The sequence below is a fragment of the Macaca mulatta genome, chromosome 2, assembly GCF_049350105.2.
Source record: "Macaca mulatta isolate MMU2019108-1 chromosome 2, T2T-MMU8v2.0, whole genome shotgun sequence".
Classification (NCBI taxonomy): Eukaryota; Metazoa; Chordata; class Mammalia; order Primates; family Cercopithecidae; genus Macaca; species Macaca mulatta.
The window spans coordinates 106,684,113-106,702,071 of record NC_133407.1 but is presented as its reverse complement, the minus strand read 5'-3'; the positions used below and the strand labels follow the sequence as shown (position 1 = coordinate 106,702,071).

The window sequence follows — 17,959 nt, the reverse complement described above, 5'->3', positions numbered from 1 at the left end:
CCAAGAGCTAGGAGGCACCTGCTTGCGTGAACAGACGTGGACACCAGAGGTACCAGCCCCGCGCCTGGCCAAGAAAAGTGCCCAGAGGCAGAGCAGCCAAGAGTCAGGAGGCTGAGACTGCAGCGGCCCCTGAGGGACGGACGGGCAGGTAGGAAGGGCTTCGTAACCCCTGTCCAAACCCCTCATGGTACAGAGGAGAGAGGCCCACGCCAGGGAACCACAGGAGACTGAACCCAGGTATTTGGACCCCAGGCCCAGAGCTCTCCCGGACACCGGACAGCTTCCAAAGAGGACAGCTGGAGAGCAGCTGTGGGGCAGGGCGTGGGAAAAGAACCTTGGCCACCCAGGGGAGTCCCCAGTGAGTTAAGCGCAGGCCCCGTTCTCAAGCTCAAGCCCGTTCTGCCTGCGGCCTTGGAGAAGGGTTCCCAGGGAGCCGCCCCCGGCAAGTTGCTCAGACCGGCTCTACGCGCCCCGCGGCTCCTGGGGTATTTGCGCAGACTGCCCTGCCTGAGCGCTCCTGCCTCACCTCAAAAGTGGCCAGGGGGCTGGGCGCGGTGGCTCAAGTCTGTAATCCCAGCACTTTGGGAGGCCGAGACGGGTGGATCACGAGGTCAGGAAATCGAGACCATCCTGGCTAACATGGTGAAACCCCGTCTCTACTAAAAAAAATACAAAAAACTAGCCGGGCGAGGTGGCGGGCACCTGTAGTCCCAGCTGCTCGGGAGGCTGAGGCAGAAGAATGGCGTGAACCTGGGAGGCGGAGCTTGCAGTGAGCTGAGATCCGGCCACTGCACTCCAGCCTGGGCGACAGCGCGAGACTCCGTCTCAAAAAAAAAAAGTGACCAGGGATACATCCCTAACCTGCCTCCCTCAAGCCGTGAGATACAAGCTGTCTCCAAGTCCCACAGATTGTCACTGGGACTTGACCCCCCAGTTGGGGTTTGGCGGCAGGCCTAATTCACTTCACAGCCCAACTCTTCTCTCTCACACAACCAGCCCAGACCGTGTTGAGCCCTGTGCCATGACATTTCCTAGATGCCCTCCCCATAGGGGAGGGCTATCCCACTCCACACAGGCGGCTCCTCTCACTCTCCAGGGCACTAAAGCCCCACACAGAGGCCAACAGAAACCCCAGAGCATCCCAGGGCTGCAGCCTCGAGGCAGGGGGATCAGGCGGTGGACCCCTCCCCCTCACAGCAGCCACACTGCGTACTCCACATTAGCAGCTCAAAAGCTCAGACTTGAGAACAAATCTTTATTTTAGCAGCTTCACTAGCAAATAAGCCAATGCTCGTGGCCAACCGGTCCTGCAGCAAAGCTAGTCAAGTGCCCTCTGGGTCACAGTTGCCTCACGCTGTCCCCATTTAATAGAGGAACCCTGAGGTTTGCAGGGTTCAAGTGATTTCTCCATAGCCCATGTCCACCCACATCTGTCCTTTGCCATCTCTGCCAAGTCCCACTACCCCACAGCCTCTGCCCAGCACCTGAGACCGGTGTTCCCAGACTCAAACCCTGCGGCTCCTGCCCTTCTTCCAGCACGAAAGTAGCAACAGGAAGGAGGAAGGCCGAAGGCCACACACTGAGGACCGAAGGGTCCAGACTGGTCCTTACTAAGTTTTAAGAACCCCATGACCCTGCAAGGACAGTGCCTGGCCAGTGCCTTGATAAACAGCCAGACAGTGTGGGCCTTGGGGAACTTCTTGCCAGTAGCTGGGTCTACAAAGCTGCCAGACTCCAGGCCTCCCCGCATGCGCTCCATGCCCCATCCAAGGGACCTGACAGAAGAGAAGGGACCTGACAGAACCTGGAGCCTCCAGCACCTGCAGGAGCCCAACAGGACACAGCCAGGGCAGCTGTGTCCTCAGGCTTGGGAACACCCTTCTGCCCCGACCACAAGAGGGGCCACAATCACTTGAGGGGAAGGAAGATGCTTTTCCTGGTCCTGGGAAGGGACCCAGTCAAGTAGGCACCATGGAAGGGTGTGGGGAGCCGCTCATCCCAACCCTCTAAGAGTCAAAGTTAGGAGGTCTCGTGAGCTAGCCCAGGGCCCCAATCAAGACCTGAACCCAGCCTGGCTGGGGCCAGGCTCAGCAACAGGGCCTTACGTTCCTCTGAGTGTGGCCACAGACCCCTGGAGAGCATCGTCTAGACCTTGTTCCATGCAGATGCCCAGTGCCACCACCCAGGCCTGAGAAGCCACATGGTGATGGTTTGGCCCAGGAATCTGTATGTTTGACAATGCCTGCATCAGATGCTGTTGCACACGGAAATCCGAGAACCATAGCAGGGTAAAGGGCCTTGCTGATTTCTGCCCAGGAGCAGCTGATGCTGAAGGCCCCTGCAGAGCCAGCCTCCTTCCCTGCTGACTTGTCACCATGGGGGCAGGTCTGGGGTGCTTCTATGGGGCTGTCAGGGATCTAGAGCCACAAGTGTCCTGGGCCTGAACAGGATCCAAGGCAGAAAGGAGTAACAAGGTGCGGGACCCAAGAGACCAGCTTCCTCCCTACCTGGCGTTGGATGACTGACATCTCCCACCACCCTCTGTAAGCCTTGGAGGTTCTTGGGCAATTCAGAGATGGCAGCAGTCTCCACTCAGGAGGGAGGAAACCCTTGGCTTCCTGCTGATTGGTATGTGGGGGCCTCACATGATAGAAAAGGGAGGTCTGATGAAGTTTGTCCCCTAAGTTTGTGGTACAGATCACGCTGATTGCATTTGGCTCAAGAAAGGTGGCCTCCTCGCTAGATCTTATAGTGCTGGTGAATTTCTTCAGTGAAAGGGGAAAACAGTGGCACAGAGCACATGGATTATGAGGCTCCTTCACTTGTATTATTCCCACCCACCCATTATTACCTCCTGTTTTCACCTGAGAGTCCCACAGCCCAGGGGGTGGATAGATGCAGTCACCGCAAGAAGTGGGGGCAGAGCTTCCAGGCCAGCGGACCCTCTGTGGGAGAAAGGAAAACGCACCCCCAAGTCTCCCAGGGCCCAGGCCTGGGCAACCAGCTGAGGTGTGAAGAGCTTCTGGCCAAATCATCAAATTAAAGTGTGCTCAGTACAAGGAAAATCACTGTATATTTCTGAAAAATTAACCAGAAGGGCAACAGTAGGGTAGACGTGGATACGTGGATATGTACCTCCCTTTACATAACTGTCTGGCTTAGAAAACAGAAACCAAAGGTGTCTCCGTCCTAAGGAAGACTGAAGAGCAACTCAACGTCACCTCTACCTCCCCTTCCCAGAACACAAGGCCACAAACTGGCACCCAGAGTTTGTCCTAGCAAGTGGGGTCAATAAAGACAGGGAGGGCAATAGTGTGGCACAAATGACTGCTTTCTGGGACTTGCCCGCCCTTCTGCCACCATACTGGGCTGCCCTGCCTGGTCATGGTGCCCTTGTAAGCCGTTTGCTGCAGGAGCTGCTCTCCAGCTATAAATGGCTCTGTAGCTGCTGGCATTTGCACCACAGCAGAAGGAAGAATGCAGGTTGGAATTCGCAATAACCACCTGAATCCAGTGACATGGTAGGCCTCCACCTAAAATATGTCCAGGATTTTGCTGCAATTCTTGCACAAACACATTAATGACATTGATTCCTAATGGACAGAAGGCATCTTAGGGACTGAGAGACACTTCTTGCCTAGTTCCAATTTCCTCTCAGACAGCTGGTCCCAGGGAATGGCCATCCAGACCAGGGAAGCTTCCTAGCACTGGAATTCTTTGGGAAATGTTGTGAGCCCAGGTCTTAGCCCCTGAATCCGAATGGTTCCTCATCATGAGGTATAAGAAGCGGCTTCACCTAATATCATCTACACGCCTACAATCTCTTAGGACCAGATGTGTCACGGAATTTTGACTTGTTCAGGTGTTAGGTAACAAGATGCATATACATGTGTTATGCAACAGCTTGAGTGTGGTATAAAGTGGACTCCTATAGTCAATTGCCTTAATAATTGCTTTCCTCAGCCCTCTGTTACCAAAAGGTCAAAGGCAAAGTCAAGATAGTGCCATCTTCTCACACCTCTCCCCACCCACCTGGGCAGCCTGAGGAGTGGGCTCCAGGATCAGGTTAACAGTGCATCCCTGGCCAAGACTCTTTCCTTTTCTGAGTCTCATTGCCCCCTGCAAATGAAATGCAAACAAGAGCCTGCCCTGCCCATCCCTTTCCGTGGGGTTCCATCAGAATAACATCCACATCCTCTGGCTTTTAAGACTCTGAAGTCTGCCTTTGAGAAGAGGTTCACACACCGTGCCTCTTTTGCTCAAGACTTTTTTTTTTTTTTTTTTTTTTTTGAGACAGAGTCTCGCTCTGTCACCCAGGATGGAGTGCAGTGGTACGATCTCGGCTCACTGCAAGCTCTGCCTCCCGGGTTCACACCATTCTCTTGCCTCAGCCTCCCGAGTAGCTGGGACTACAGGTGCCTGCCACCCTGCCCAGCTAATTTTTTTATATTTTTAGTAGAGATGGGGTTTCACCATGTTAGCCAGGATGGTCTCGATCTCCTGACCTCATGATCCACCGCCTTGGCCTCCCAAAGTGCTGGGATTACAGGCGTGAGCCATCATGCCCAGCCTTATTTTTTTTATTATTATTTTTTTTTTAGACAGAGTCTTGCTCTGTCACCCAGGCTGGAGTACAACGGTGCAATCTCGGCTCACTGCAACCTTCGCCTCCTGGGTTCAAGCAATTCTCCTGCCTCAGCCTCCCAAGTAGCTGGGATTACAGGTGCCCGCCACCATGCCCAGCTAATTTTTGTATTTTTAGTAGAGACAGGGTTTCACCCTATTAGCCAGGCTGGTCTCGAACTCCTGACCTCAGGTGATCTGCCCGCCTCAGTCTCCCAAAGTGCTAGGATTAGAGACGTGAGCCACTGTGCCCGGCCCTCCTCTGAGGCTCTTCGTGGCACACAGGTCATGAGTCAGTGGACAGGCAATGAGAATTTCGGGTTGAGAGCAGCATGGGTGAGCTGGAGAGAGCTATGGAAGGGAAGGTGTCCAGGCAGAGCCAGGGGCAGGAGCAGGGTAGCTAAGAGGGAAAGAATTCCCATTTCCAAGACCCTCCATTCCTTTCTTGAGCACCCACCTGTGTTCTAACCCCCTCTCTCCTCACACTTCCAGAGAGGCCCCCACAGGACCTACTTCTAGGTTTTTTAAAAATTCCCTTCGGCCTCAGGGGGACCTCTGGCTCCCAGGCTGCACAGCCTTTGTGAGAATTCTCAGGCTTACCTGCTGGTGTCCCACTCTCTGGCCCTCCACTCCCCACCCCCACATTTGAGTGGTCCCTGGGCTTCTGTCTCAGGCCTTTGCTGCCTTCTCTCAGCCTAAGCTCTCACCAAAGTCTCCCATTCTCAGGGGTGAGAGCATTTCCTCAATACTTGCAGAGCACAGATCTACAAAGGGATCCCTCAGTCAGGTGCAGAATCCACAGTGTAAAATGAAAATGCAATGCCCTTTTTCAAACATTCTTGAGAATTTTATCTTAGGCTGGGTGCAGTGGCTCACACCTGTAATTACAGCATTTTCGGAGGCCGAGGCAGGTGTATCACCTGAAGTCAGGAGTTCGATACCAGCCTGGGCAACACAGTGAAACCCTGTCTCTACTAAAAATACAAAAATTAGCCGGGTGTGGTGGCGCACACCTGTAGTCCCAGCTACTCAGGAGACTGAGGTGGGAGAATCACTTGAGCCCAGGAGGTGGAGATTGCAGTGAGCTGAGATCGTGCCACCATATTCCAGCCTGGCAGAGTGAGACTCTGTCTCAAAAAATTTTTTTATTTTATTTTTTAACTTTTAAGTTCAGAGGTACATGTGCAGGTTTGTCATATAGGTAAACTGTGTCATGGAGGTTTGTTGTACAATTATTTCATCACCCAGGTATTAAGCCTAGTATGTATTATTTTTCCTGTCCTCTCCTTCATCTCACCCTTCACCTTCGGGTAGGCCTCAGTGTCTGTTGTTCCCCTCTATGTGTCCATGTGTTCTCATCATTTAGCTCCCACTTATAAGTGAGAACATGTGGTATTTGGTTTCCTGTTCCTGTGTTAGTTTGCTAAGGATAATGGCCTCCAGCTCTATGTATATTGCAGCAAAAAACAAGATCTGGTTCTTTTTTTTATTGCTGCGTAGTATTCCACGGTGTATATGTACCACATTTTCTTTATCCAGTCTATCATTGATGGGCATTTAGGTTGATTCCATATCTTTGCTATTGTGAATAGTGCTACAGTGAACATAAATGTGCATGTCTCTTTATGATAGAATGATTTATATTCCTTTGGGTATATTTCAAAGGTATATACCCCTTGGTATGTTAATAGTTCTGTTTTTAGCTCTTTGAGGAATTGTACTTTCCACAATGGCTGAAATAATTTACACTTCCACCAACAATGTATAAGAGTTCCTTTTTCTCCACAACCTCACCAGCGTCTGTTTTGACTTTTTAGTAATAGCCATTGAGACTGGTGTGAGATGGTATCTATTATGGTTTTGATTTGAATTTCTCTAATAGTCAGTAATGTTGAGCTTTTCTTCATATGCTTGTTGGCCACATGTATGTCTTCTTTTGCGACGTGTCTGTTCATGTCCTTTGCCCACATTTTAATGGGGTTGTTTTCTTCTTATAAATTTAAGTTCCTTATAGATGCTGGATATTAGACCTTTGTCAGATGCATAGTTTGTAAAAATTTTCTCCCATTCTGTAGGTTGTCTGTTTACTCTGTTGACAGCTTCTTCTGCTGTGCAGAAGCTCGTTAGTTTTATTAGATTCCATTTGTCCATTTTTGTTTTTGTTGCAATTGCTTTCAGCATTTTTGTCATGGAATCTTTGCCCATTCCTATGTCCAGAATGGTATTGCCTATGTTGTCTTCCGGGGTTTTTATGGTTTTGGGTTTTACATTTAAGTCTCTGACCTGTCTTGAGTTGATTTTTGTACATGGTGTAAGGAAGGGGTCCAGTTTCAGTTTGCATCTGGCTAACCAGTTATCCCAGTACCATTTATTGAATAGGGAGTCTGTTCCCATTGCTTGTTTTTGTCAGCTTTGTCAAAGATCAGATGGTTGTAGGTGTGCAGACTTATTTCTCGGCTCTCTCTTCAGTTCCATTGGTCTGTGTGTCTGTTTTTATACCAGTACCATGCTGTTTTGGTTACTGTGGCCCTATAATATAGTTTGAAATCAGGTAACATGATGCCTCCAGCATTGTTCTTTTTGCTTAGAATTGCCTTGGCTATTCAGGCTCTTTTTTGGTTCCATGTGAATTTTAAAATAGTTTTTTCTAGTTCTGTGAAGAAGGTCATTGGTATTTTAATAGGAATAGCACTGAACCTGTAAATTGCATTGGACAGTATGGCCGTTTTAATGATATTGATTCTTCCTATCTATGAGCATGGAATGTTTTTCCACTTTTTAGTGTTATCTCAGATTTCTTTGAGCAGTGTTTTTGGTTTGTTTTTTTGTTTTTCAGAAGGAGTCTCACTCTGTCACCCAGGCTGGAGTGCAGTAGTGCGATCTCAGCTCACTGCAACCTCTGAGCAATATTTTGTAGTTCTCATTGTAGAGATCTTTCACCTTCCTGGTCAGCTGTATTCCTAGATATTTTACTCTTTTGTGAAAATTGTGAATGGGATTGCCTTCCTGATTCGGCTCTTGGCTTGACTATTGTTGATGTATAGGAATGCTAGTGATTTTTGTACATTGATTTTATTTCCTGAGACTGCCGAAGTTGTTTATCAGCTGAAGGAGCTTTTGGGCTGAGACTATGGGGTTTTCTAGATATAGAATCATGTGTCTGCAAACAGGGATAGTTTGACTTCCTCTCTTCTTATTTGGATGCCCTTTATTTCTTTCTCTTGTCAGGATTTGCCCTGGCCAGGATCTCTAATACTGTGTCGAATACAAGTGGTGAGAGAGGACATCCTTGTCTTGTGCCAGTTTTCAAGGGAAATGCTCCAGTTTTTGTCCATTCAGTATGACATGGCTATGGGTTGGTCATAGATGGCTCTTATTATTATTATCATTATTTTTCAGATAGAGTCTCACTCTGTTGCCCAGGCTGGAGTGCAGTGGCATGATTTCCACTCACTGCAGCCTCCACCTCCCAGGTTCAAGCAATTCTCCTGCCTCAGCCTCCCAGGTAGCTGGGGCTACAGGCATGTGCCACCAAACCCAGCTAATTTTTGTATTTTTAGTAGAGACGGGGTTCCAGCATGTTGGCCAGGCTGGTCTTGAACTCCTGACCTCATGATCCACCAGTTGCAGCCTCCCAAAGTGCTGGGATTACAGGCATGAGCCACCATGCCCGGCCAGATGACTCTTACTGTTTTGAGGAACCTAGTTTATTGAGAGTTGAACATGAAAGGGTGCTGAATTTTGTTGAAAGCCTTTTCTGCATCTGTTGAGATAATCATGTGGTCTCTGTCTTTATTTCTGCTTATGTGATGAGTCACATTTATTGAGTTGCATATGTTGAACCAACCTTGAATTCTGGGGATGAAGCCTACTTGATCATGGTGGATAAGCTTTTTGATGTGCTGCTGAATTTGGCTTGCCAGCATTTTGTTGAGGATTTTTGCATCAATGTTCATCAAGGACATTGGCCTGAAGTTTTCTTGTGTCTCTGCTAGGTTTTGGTATCAGGATGATGTTGGCCTCAAAGAATGAGTTAGGAAGGAGTCCTTCCTCCTCAATTTTTTAGAATAATTTTAGCAAGAATGGTGCCGGCTCATCTTTGTACATCTGGTAGAATTTGGCTGTGAATCTGTCTGGTCCTGAGCTTTTTGGGGGTGGTAGGCTATTACTGATTCAATTTGAGAGCTCATTATTGGTCTGTTCAGGGATTCAGTTTTTTCCTGGTTCAGTCTTGGGAGGGTGTATGTATTCAGAAATTTATCAATTTCTTCTAGATTTTCTAGTTTGTGTGCATAGAGGTGTTCATAATATTCTCTGATGGTTATCTGCATTTCAGCGGGGTCAGTGATAATATCCTCTTTGTTGTTTGTTTCTGATTATGTTTATTTGGATCATCTCTCTTTTGCTCTTTATTAGTCTAGCTAGCAGTCTATTTTATTAATGTTTCCGAAGAAACAACTCCTGGATTCGATCTTTTGAATGGTTTTTTTGTGTCTCAATCTCCTTCAGTTCAGCTCTGATTTTGGTTATTTCTTGTCTTCTGGTAGCTTTCTTAATTTCAGCCTAAATTTCATTATTTACCCAAAAGTCATTCAGGAGCAGGTTATTTAATTTCCATGTAATCGCATGGTTTTGAGCAATTTTCTTAGTCTTGATTTCTAATTTTATTGCACCATGGTCCAAGAGAGTCACTGGTATTTCACTTCTTTTGCATTTGCTGACGATTGTTTTATGTCCAATTGTGTGATCAATTTTAAGAGTATGTGCCATGTGGCAATGAATTTTAAAACAACAGCAAAGCATCAAACTTAATGTGGGACTCTTCTAAGTGTGGTGCCCCTAAATGAGTATACAGGTCACATACACACATGAAGCCAGCTCTGCCAGCCAGACATTGACTCAGTCTTGTTTCCACCTTCATGCTGGTCTTCCTGTTAGTAACTGTTTCTACCAGTGCCCCCACCCCAACCCCCACTCTTCATCTTCTAATCCAGAAACCTTGGAGTCCTTGTAAAAGGATAAAGGAATCAAGATGCAAAATGAATTCTGTCTCAGCAATGTCCACTGTTACCTCCTGTGGCTCACACAGGGACCTCCAGATGATCGGAACCCTGCTCACACTCTTCAGTTCTCCACTGTCTACATTCTTCCTCCCTGCTTCGCCCTTCTTTGAATTCCCTGACCCTGATAGCGGTGCTGTGCAGACACATCACCACCTCTGATCCATCAACTTGTGCTAATTTAAATCACCATTTTCTTCTCCAAGGGCATTATGAACTGGCAAGAACCATCATTTTTTTTTTTCTCTTCTGACTTCCCAATCTGTAACGCCTTGCTCAGAGTGAGGTGTCCAGCAAGTGCTTAGTCCTGGATCCAGGGGTCCTGAAAAATACGACTCTCTCCCTAGTAGTCACAATGTCCTTAGGCCCTGCTAGCTCAAAAAGGGCTACATCCTATTTCCCCTTCTCGTCTGTCTCTCCCCAGATCCCAGAAGTCGGAGAAACCTCTTCCCTGCTGAGCAGCTGTAGGGGGCAGAAGGGCCATGGATTAATAGCCACTTGAAGTCTGACATGTCCTGTGTTTGGCCTCTTCAAGGACTAGGAAGGAGGTTATTGCAGCCAGAGCTGAATGAGCAAGTTGAGAGAAGCAAATGTGGTAACTGGGGCAGAGGACAGATGAGGGCCTTGTGGGCCACCACACAGGATTAGACTTTTAAATCTGAGATGGGAAGCCATGGAAGGATTTTGAGCAGGGGAGTGACCCACTATTTAGACTGCTGTTTCTGGCCATGATGGAATTAGAGGAATTTGATTGACCCTCTTGCTTTAAACAACTAGGAAACCAAACAAAATATATGGAGCAATAGTTTCCAGACATTGAGCAACACCCCTGAGAGAAGGGAGGCAAATGAGGTGAGCCTTGTGAGTTGAATGCCCCAGCTGACTGCCCAAAGACAGTTGCCAGAACACAGAGAGGGAGAGCCCAAATAGTCTGGTTGAGTTGAGCAAGTAGTTTGAAGTTCAAGATCAATGTGCAGGGCAGAGAGGAGGGAGCTGCACAGATAGTGAGCAAGCTCCAAAAGAAAATCTGTGGTCTTTGGTTGAGTACTGATCAGTACTTATGAGAAAACTACCCGAAGCTGGAGAAAGAACCACTGGAAAGCAGCAGGCTGAACAATGCTCAGAACTTACCCAAGGCTGGGAATAGTTCATGTTCCTACCAGCCAGAAGAGGAAAAAATCTCAAGAGTCCCTAGAGAGGTACTGCCTCAGTAGTGGGCCAAATTAGCCCTAGACTGAAGACTGCTCAGGATCTACCCTAACAGTTTAAAAGCAAGACATGAATGATCCAATTATTTTAAGTAACTGCATTCCAAAATGAAATCCAACACTTCATATACGAATACAAAAAAATTCCAGCATTCAACAATGTAAAATTCAGTGTCCAGCTTTGCAATAAAAGTAAATCAATTTTTATACCAAATGATATCTTTCATAAAGGAAAAATAATTTTTCAGACAAGCAAAAGCTCACAGAATGTAATGCCAGCAGATCTGCATTATATGAAATGTTAAAGAATGTTCTACAGACAGAAGGAAAACCAAAGTGTGGATCTACACAAAGAAATGAAGAGTGCTGCAAATGACAAATATGTAGCTAAAAGACTCCCCCCCACCCATGTTTAATCCCTTAAAAACTAGTTAAAACAATATTTATATATACAAAAATAAAATGTATGACAACAGTAGTATAAAGAACAGGAAGAGGAAAGTAGAGGCATACAGTTGCAAGGTTTTTATACTCTACATGAAGTGATATATTAAGATAAGACTGTGATATAATAAAATACATGTACTGCAAATCTTATAGCATCCACTGAGAAACAAGAGATACAGCCAATAAGCCAACAGTGGAGATAAAATGGAGTAACAAAAGGTGCTCAGTTAAACCAAAACAAGGGAGTAAAAGAGGGAAAAAGAACAGACGAGACAAATGGAAAACTAGGTAGGTTTAAACTCAACCATATTGACAATTACACTAAATGTAATACATCTAAACCCTCAGTAAAAGACAGGCATTTGCTGATGGGATGAAAAAGCAAGCTCTAACTATATGATATCTACAAAAAACAAACCTTAAACATAAACACACAATAGGTTAACAGTAAAGAATGGAAAAATATATATTCTCATAAGTCAAAAGCTGGAGTGACTATATCACTATCACACAAAGTAGATTTCAGAACAAATAATTTACCAGGCATAAAGAGGGAACATTTCATGAGGAAAGGGATCAATCCATTGATATGACATAACAATCTTAAATGCATATGTACCAAACAACAGAGCTTCAAATTTTCTAAAATACCACTGCTAGAACTAAAAGGAGAAACAGACAAATCCACAACTATAGTTGGAGATTTCAACACTCCTCTCTCAATAATTGACACAGAAAATCAGTAAGAATATAGAAAACTTGAACATTATCAACCAACTTGAACGAACTGACATGTGTAGAACACTCCACCAATAGCACTTTCCAAGCACTCAGGAAACATTCACCAAGATAGGTCATATGCTGGGCCATAAAACAAGTTTCAAAAGATTTAAACTGTACAAAGCATGCACTGATAAAAATGGAATTAAACCAAAAATTATAGAAACGTATGTGGGAAAACCCCAAATATCTGGAAACTAAACACCTTTCAAAACATGGTATGTTTTAGCCTTTAAAATTATCTCTCATACTGCTAAGTGGAAAATAAACGAGAAAGACAAGGGCAAAAGCAGGGAAACCCTTTAAGAGGCATTTACAGTTGAGTGCCATGGACTAGAGTGGTAGTGGTGGCGGCAACAAGAAGCCGTCAACTTTGAAAGGCAAGTAAGATTTGCTCATAGACTGAATGTTGGGATGAAAAAGTGGATGACACCAAGATTTTCAGCTTGTATGAACCTATTGAAGGCTAGGAGTTGCTATTTATTAAGATGGGTGCACTAGTAAAAGGATTTGAGGGGAAAGATTAGGAGTTTTGAACTTGTAAAAATTGAGATGCTGTAGACACACAGACACATCCAAGTAGAAAAGTCAAATAGGTAGTTGAAATTCAGTGTTCCCAGGCTATGTGGGCTAAATATAATTTGGGCTTCTATCAGCATATAGATACTAGACTAAATGAGATGAGGAGTCACTGCAGATAGAGCAGGGGTCCAGAATTGAACCTTGGGACATTCCAAATTTAGAGGTTGGAAGAATGAGGAAGTACCACTGGACTTGAAGAGCAGCAAGGCAGAAGTGAGATACAGAGAGATGGGAAGTTCGCAAGGAAGAGTGAGCAGTTTATCAGATTCTAACATGGGATTGAAAATGGATCACAGGAAGTGGTTGCATGAGGCTGGAGTAAGGTGAGTTGCGGACAAAGGTGAAGTATGCCAAAGGGCACAAGATTCTTTTTTGGGGGGTGGGGTGAAAGTCGATTATGGTAATGGTTGTGAGAATTGAGTAAGAGTAGCTGACCTTGGAATCACAGTAACAGGAGGAATGTGTATGAAGGAAGGGAGGAAGGCAGAGGTGAGAACTTGTGGCAGTTCCCATTGCTTCCCTTTATTCAGTTAGGCAGCATGGTGACCAGCAGAGTGAGGAAAGGAGATGAAATAGAGAAAGTATACTTAATGGGCACCCTGGCCCCACCTCTTATTTGTGGCCATGAGTTTAAACATAGTAATGCCTGTACTTTTTCAGCCACATCTGGTGGTGCAGGCACAGGGCATGGAGGAGGCTGGGTCTAACTGAGGTGGGATCACACAAAGCTGCACTCATGAGAAGCAATACAACACAGGACACGGTTTATATTGCTGAACACCAATATGTCACTTTATTATTTGGATTTTTTCCCATTTGTCACATACCTGTCAATGTTTACACAATGAGGGAAATCAACCAGCATTGGAAGCAACTGACCAAATCAGTTGATAATTATGTACCCTCTTAACACACATCAATTTTCACTTGGTAGGGATTATCTTTAATTCGGTCTCACAGCTATTCTTAAAATTGGTGTCAAGATTGTCACATCTTTAAATACAGATAGAATTGCCAGAAGTACATAATTATATATATACACACATACAGAAAAATACAAGACTGTTTTTCCACAATATTTAATTTATACACTACTGTAACTCTATGCAACTTTTGAAGACAGGTTAAGGGGTACAAGTAACTGTTTAGAGCAAGTAAGTAGTTTGGTCCAATATTATCTTAATGTAATGGTTTTTCGCTCCCTCCCTTTTATGTGACGACATACTATGACATACAACACATGCACAATCATTCACTTATAAACAAAGGAGTAAGACACCACTCAGACTGACATTTGTACACCCCGAGGGTCAACCAAACAACTAATAAGGCTATAATACAGCTATGCAGCATAAATGGTCAACACTGCTGATCCTAAAGTGAGCACCATATATACATCTGAATATAAAAAACCATTGAAACCAAACACATATGGGTTAGTTAAAAGGTGCCATTCCAAGGCTATACATAATCACAGGAAAAAGTATTTACACTGCTTGGAAAACAGCTGCAACAAAGAGTTTATTGCCAATGCCCTTTATAAACTTCTCTCCTACGTTTAATACAGATGTTACGCTCACTATCTATGTGAACCACACATCTTATTTCTGGCCCTTTATAAGATCCCTGCTCAAGAATTTCAAGCAAATATGTTCTATGGCTTCACCCACACATCTATTCTCATAGCTTTCAAATTATAAATACCACAATGAACTAGAGCTGTAGCTTAAAATGTATCTAGCCTAGGTCTAGAAAGTAAAATAAGTATTTTAAGTATCATTTTTACTTAGTTTAGTAAGTATACTGTGAAATTCAGAGTTCTGAGTAAAATATATTTATCCTAAAGTAGCAGAGTCAGTGCGTACTTGAAGAAACAGTGACCACAGCAATGCAGTTCTTTGGTGATCCGCCCACTCTCCGAATTACAGGACCAGATGCGTCTCAGTCCGTCACCTCAGAGACATGATGTGGGGCTGAAGAGTGGGGAAGGGCCCCAGGTCCCAGCCACATTCTATCACCAATGTTGCTAAGCACTGCTTTTAAGACTCCCAGGGCACTGCATGAAAAAACAGCAACTGGCCCCTTCCATAATTAGCAATTTGCAATATACAGTGTCCTACAAGATAAAATGCCACAACAGATGATTCTCTGGTCAAAAGCAGTCTTTGTACAGGAATAGGTTAAAGCAAGAGTTCTTTGATTATTGTTTTGGCAGGAAAAGGCAAAGTGAAAAACAATTCCAGAAAAAAAAAGTTACAAAGCAGGCTTTGTGCATTTTTGTTTGCTATATGTGTGAATTTTACCCTTTTATGTATATTTTTCATTCAGAGCTAGCTGAGCCAAAGGATATAACTGAATGAAAATAACAAAAGAGATAACCTAATTACCAAACTCCTAAAAACCAAATCCCAGTAGGTTTTAATTCATAGGGTTTTAACTTTGCCAACATTTGTGTGCACCTTCTGTACTAGGCCCTATAGTTCTTCTATCTACATGGAAATCCTGCAGTGTGCCCTACAGGAAGGAATTTACACAGAGCATCTTTTTGTTCTGTTAGACAGACATACACTCTCTAAGTAGAGTTAAGACATCATCACTTCATCACATTACAAAATAAGATTGTCTGCTTGTAATTTATCACTACAGGGGAAGCTGCCTTATAAATCTAAGTACTTTATCTCACCTATTACAAAAACAAGGAAATCTTTTTCAGTTAAATTTTAAGAGCCCGAACTTTGTTTTTACACTATAGCTTAAGACAAACAGGTGTGGGTATGTTCAAATTGTTGTTTTAAGGTTTTCAGTGCAGACACTCACTGTCCTCTGCTCTGCACAGGCCATGGACGGCTGGGCGGCACAAGGTCGCTAGCTGGCTCCAGGCCTGTGGGCATCACAACGTTATTGCTTTGGTTCTGTCTCAGACACCAGAGAGTGTGTCTCAGAGCCCAGAGTTTCCACATCACAGAAGGTCAGGACAGGAATTCAGATTTTTCACAAAGAAAAGCATTTTTTCTCTCTCTAAGTTAAGTGCAGAACATCAAATTTCTAAGTGCTCCATTTATAAGAGGTTCCAGATATACATCTTAATTTAATCCTGATCATCCACATTAAAATTATGAATGTAAAAATTACATAATAGGCTTTTCGGCTGAAAAAGAAAAGAAGTGTCTAGCAGCATGCACAAAGACCATGCATTGTCACATCATCAGGCGAACAAATGGAAAGGTAATAAATAATTGCTCCTAACGCCCACTTTAAAATAGTAAAACCAAATGGGAACAGTGAAGTGAGCCGGTCTTCACTGCTCTGAGCAGGAAGCGTGCTAGCGGCCAGATGGGGCCACAGTCAGATGACGTGGCAACAGCTGGCTGGGCTGGATGCACACAGCAGCCCCTCCTTAGGGTTCCGCTGGATGTTCACAGAGATGGTCTTTTCGCACAGAGGTAGCTGCAGCACATTATTTTTCAGGTTCTTGCTCTTTATCCGTTCCAATTCAGTGGTGGTATCTGCCATGTGGTCAGAGAAAAACTTTATGCCGCCCACTGCAGGGGCCTGCCCTGCATTCCCTGTGGAGCTGATGCACATTTTCCACGTAGATTTCTCTTGGACTTTCACACTGGAAAACGACAAGCCATTCTGTGGATCGATAATGTACTTGGTGCTCCCATGAAGCTGGGAACCGAGGCAGAGGCTCATGAGTTTGAGGCTCTCAACGAGCTCCCCAGCACTGCGAGAGGCCAGCTGCATGGAGCTGCTGGGGCCGGCACAGCGGCGTGTGGTACCCGATGTATTGGTGGGGTTGCCACCCGAGCCGCTGGAGGGGCTGCCCCCACCAGCATTGTTCTCGCTGGGGCTGGCCTTGTCCGCCCCTCCGCTGGCATTGCTCGGCTTGCTCTGGCCTCCGCCATCCCCCTCACTGCCAGGGGGCCCCTCGCTGCTATCCCGGCGGTGCCAGGAGTAGGTGAACCCACTATCTTTATCGAGCCGCCGCCGGCTTTCAGAATCATCATCACTGGTCTCCGAACTACTGCAGCTGGAGCCCCGGCCCTGACTTTTCCTCCGGTGGTAGCGTTTGTGAACTGTACCTGGAGAAGCTATGTTCATCTTTAACCTGCTCAACTTGGGAGGCAGATTCTCATCCATGTCAAACTCATCATCAGATTCCCCTTCCTCAAAGATCTGGTTGAGGACGGGCGCGCTCTTCCTGGATGTCAGGCGGTTGGTCACAGATGGCTTCCGGCGCAAAACCACTTGTGTTGAGAGGGACATGGGTTTCTTGTCCTCCTCATCTTCCTCTTCATCTTCTTCCACCCTGAACAGACACTTCCGCCCACTGGCTGTGGGTTTTAAGCTTGCGGGTGGCACCGTAGACAGTGCTGGTCCAGCCAACTCGGGGAGGTCATCTTTCTTAGCCGAGTCACACAGGCCTTTGCTCCTGTGGCCATTGAGGACACTGTCAGCAGCCCGAGCAGGAGACTGAGGGACAGTCGTGTGGGACAAAGGAGTGGCCGTGAGGTCATCCTCAAGGTCCTGGGGCACATCAATTTTGGTTGGCCATGACTGCCTATGTAACAGATAGATTGGAGGGGGGAAAGCCATATAATCATTATGCAGATGATAGTAAAGTACATCACATCAAACTTACTGGGACAAAATCTACAGACTTAAAGAAAAAAGCAGCAACCCTGCAAACCCATTCAACATCCTGTAAACATCAGCAAGGCCACCAGAAGGGCAAATGTGGTTTTGAAACATGGTTCAGTTTGTGGCTTACTGGCCAAGTGACAACTTCATCACAGCTGTCAGAAAAGAAAACAGGGCAAAGAGCTACTCCATCTTTTCTATACAAAAGCTTTATACTACAAGATAAACGTTTTTTAAAAGCCCATGGAGGGTATTGGCAAAGCAAAACCTGAACAGCACACGTTGTGTTTCTTTGGTTCTTAGATCACAACCTTTAAAGGTATATTACTACAAATAAAATTCACCTGAAATTTCCAGGGCTCCTCATTTTACCATGGGGTAAGAACTTGGCGTTTATAAAATGAAATGGAAACAGTTTAATGGATCTGAATAGAAAGAAAAGTTGTATGTGTAACACATATACATTATACAAAATCATATAAAAATCTCTTCTTCTCCAATTAAAAAACTCACTAGGTTAAATAAAAATGTCTGTCTTTTGAGACAGGGTCTCACTGTTATTCAGGCTGGAGTGCAAGGGCATGAATGCGGCTCACTGCAGCCTTGACCCCCGGG

At 45.3% G+C, this 17,959-nt stretch overlaps 1 protein-coding gene across 4 annotated transcripts in view; it reads right to left on the bottom strand.

Moving 5' to 3' along the window:
* Positions 1 to 13,464: 13,464 nt before the first annotated feature.
* SNRK (SNF related kinase) overlaps positions 13,465 to 17,959 on the bottom strand; it is a 62,975-nt gene continuing 58,480 nt past the window's right edge. For 3 of the 4 annotated variants that reach the window (XM_077990908.1, XM_015131175.2, XM_077990909.1), the window contains one exon: positions 13,465 to 17,264. In XM_077990908.1, the coding sequence (XP_077847034.1) occupies positions 16,046 to 17,264 (1,219 nt within the window). In that variant the 3' untranslated portion in view covers positions 13,465 to 16,045. 4 annotated transcript variants of the gene reach the window in all.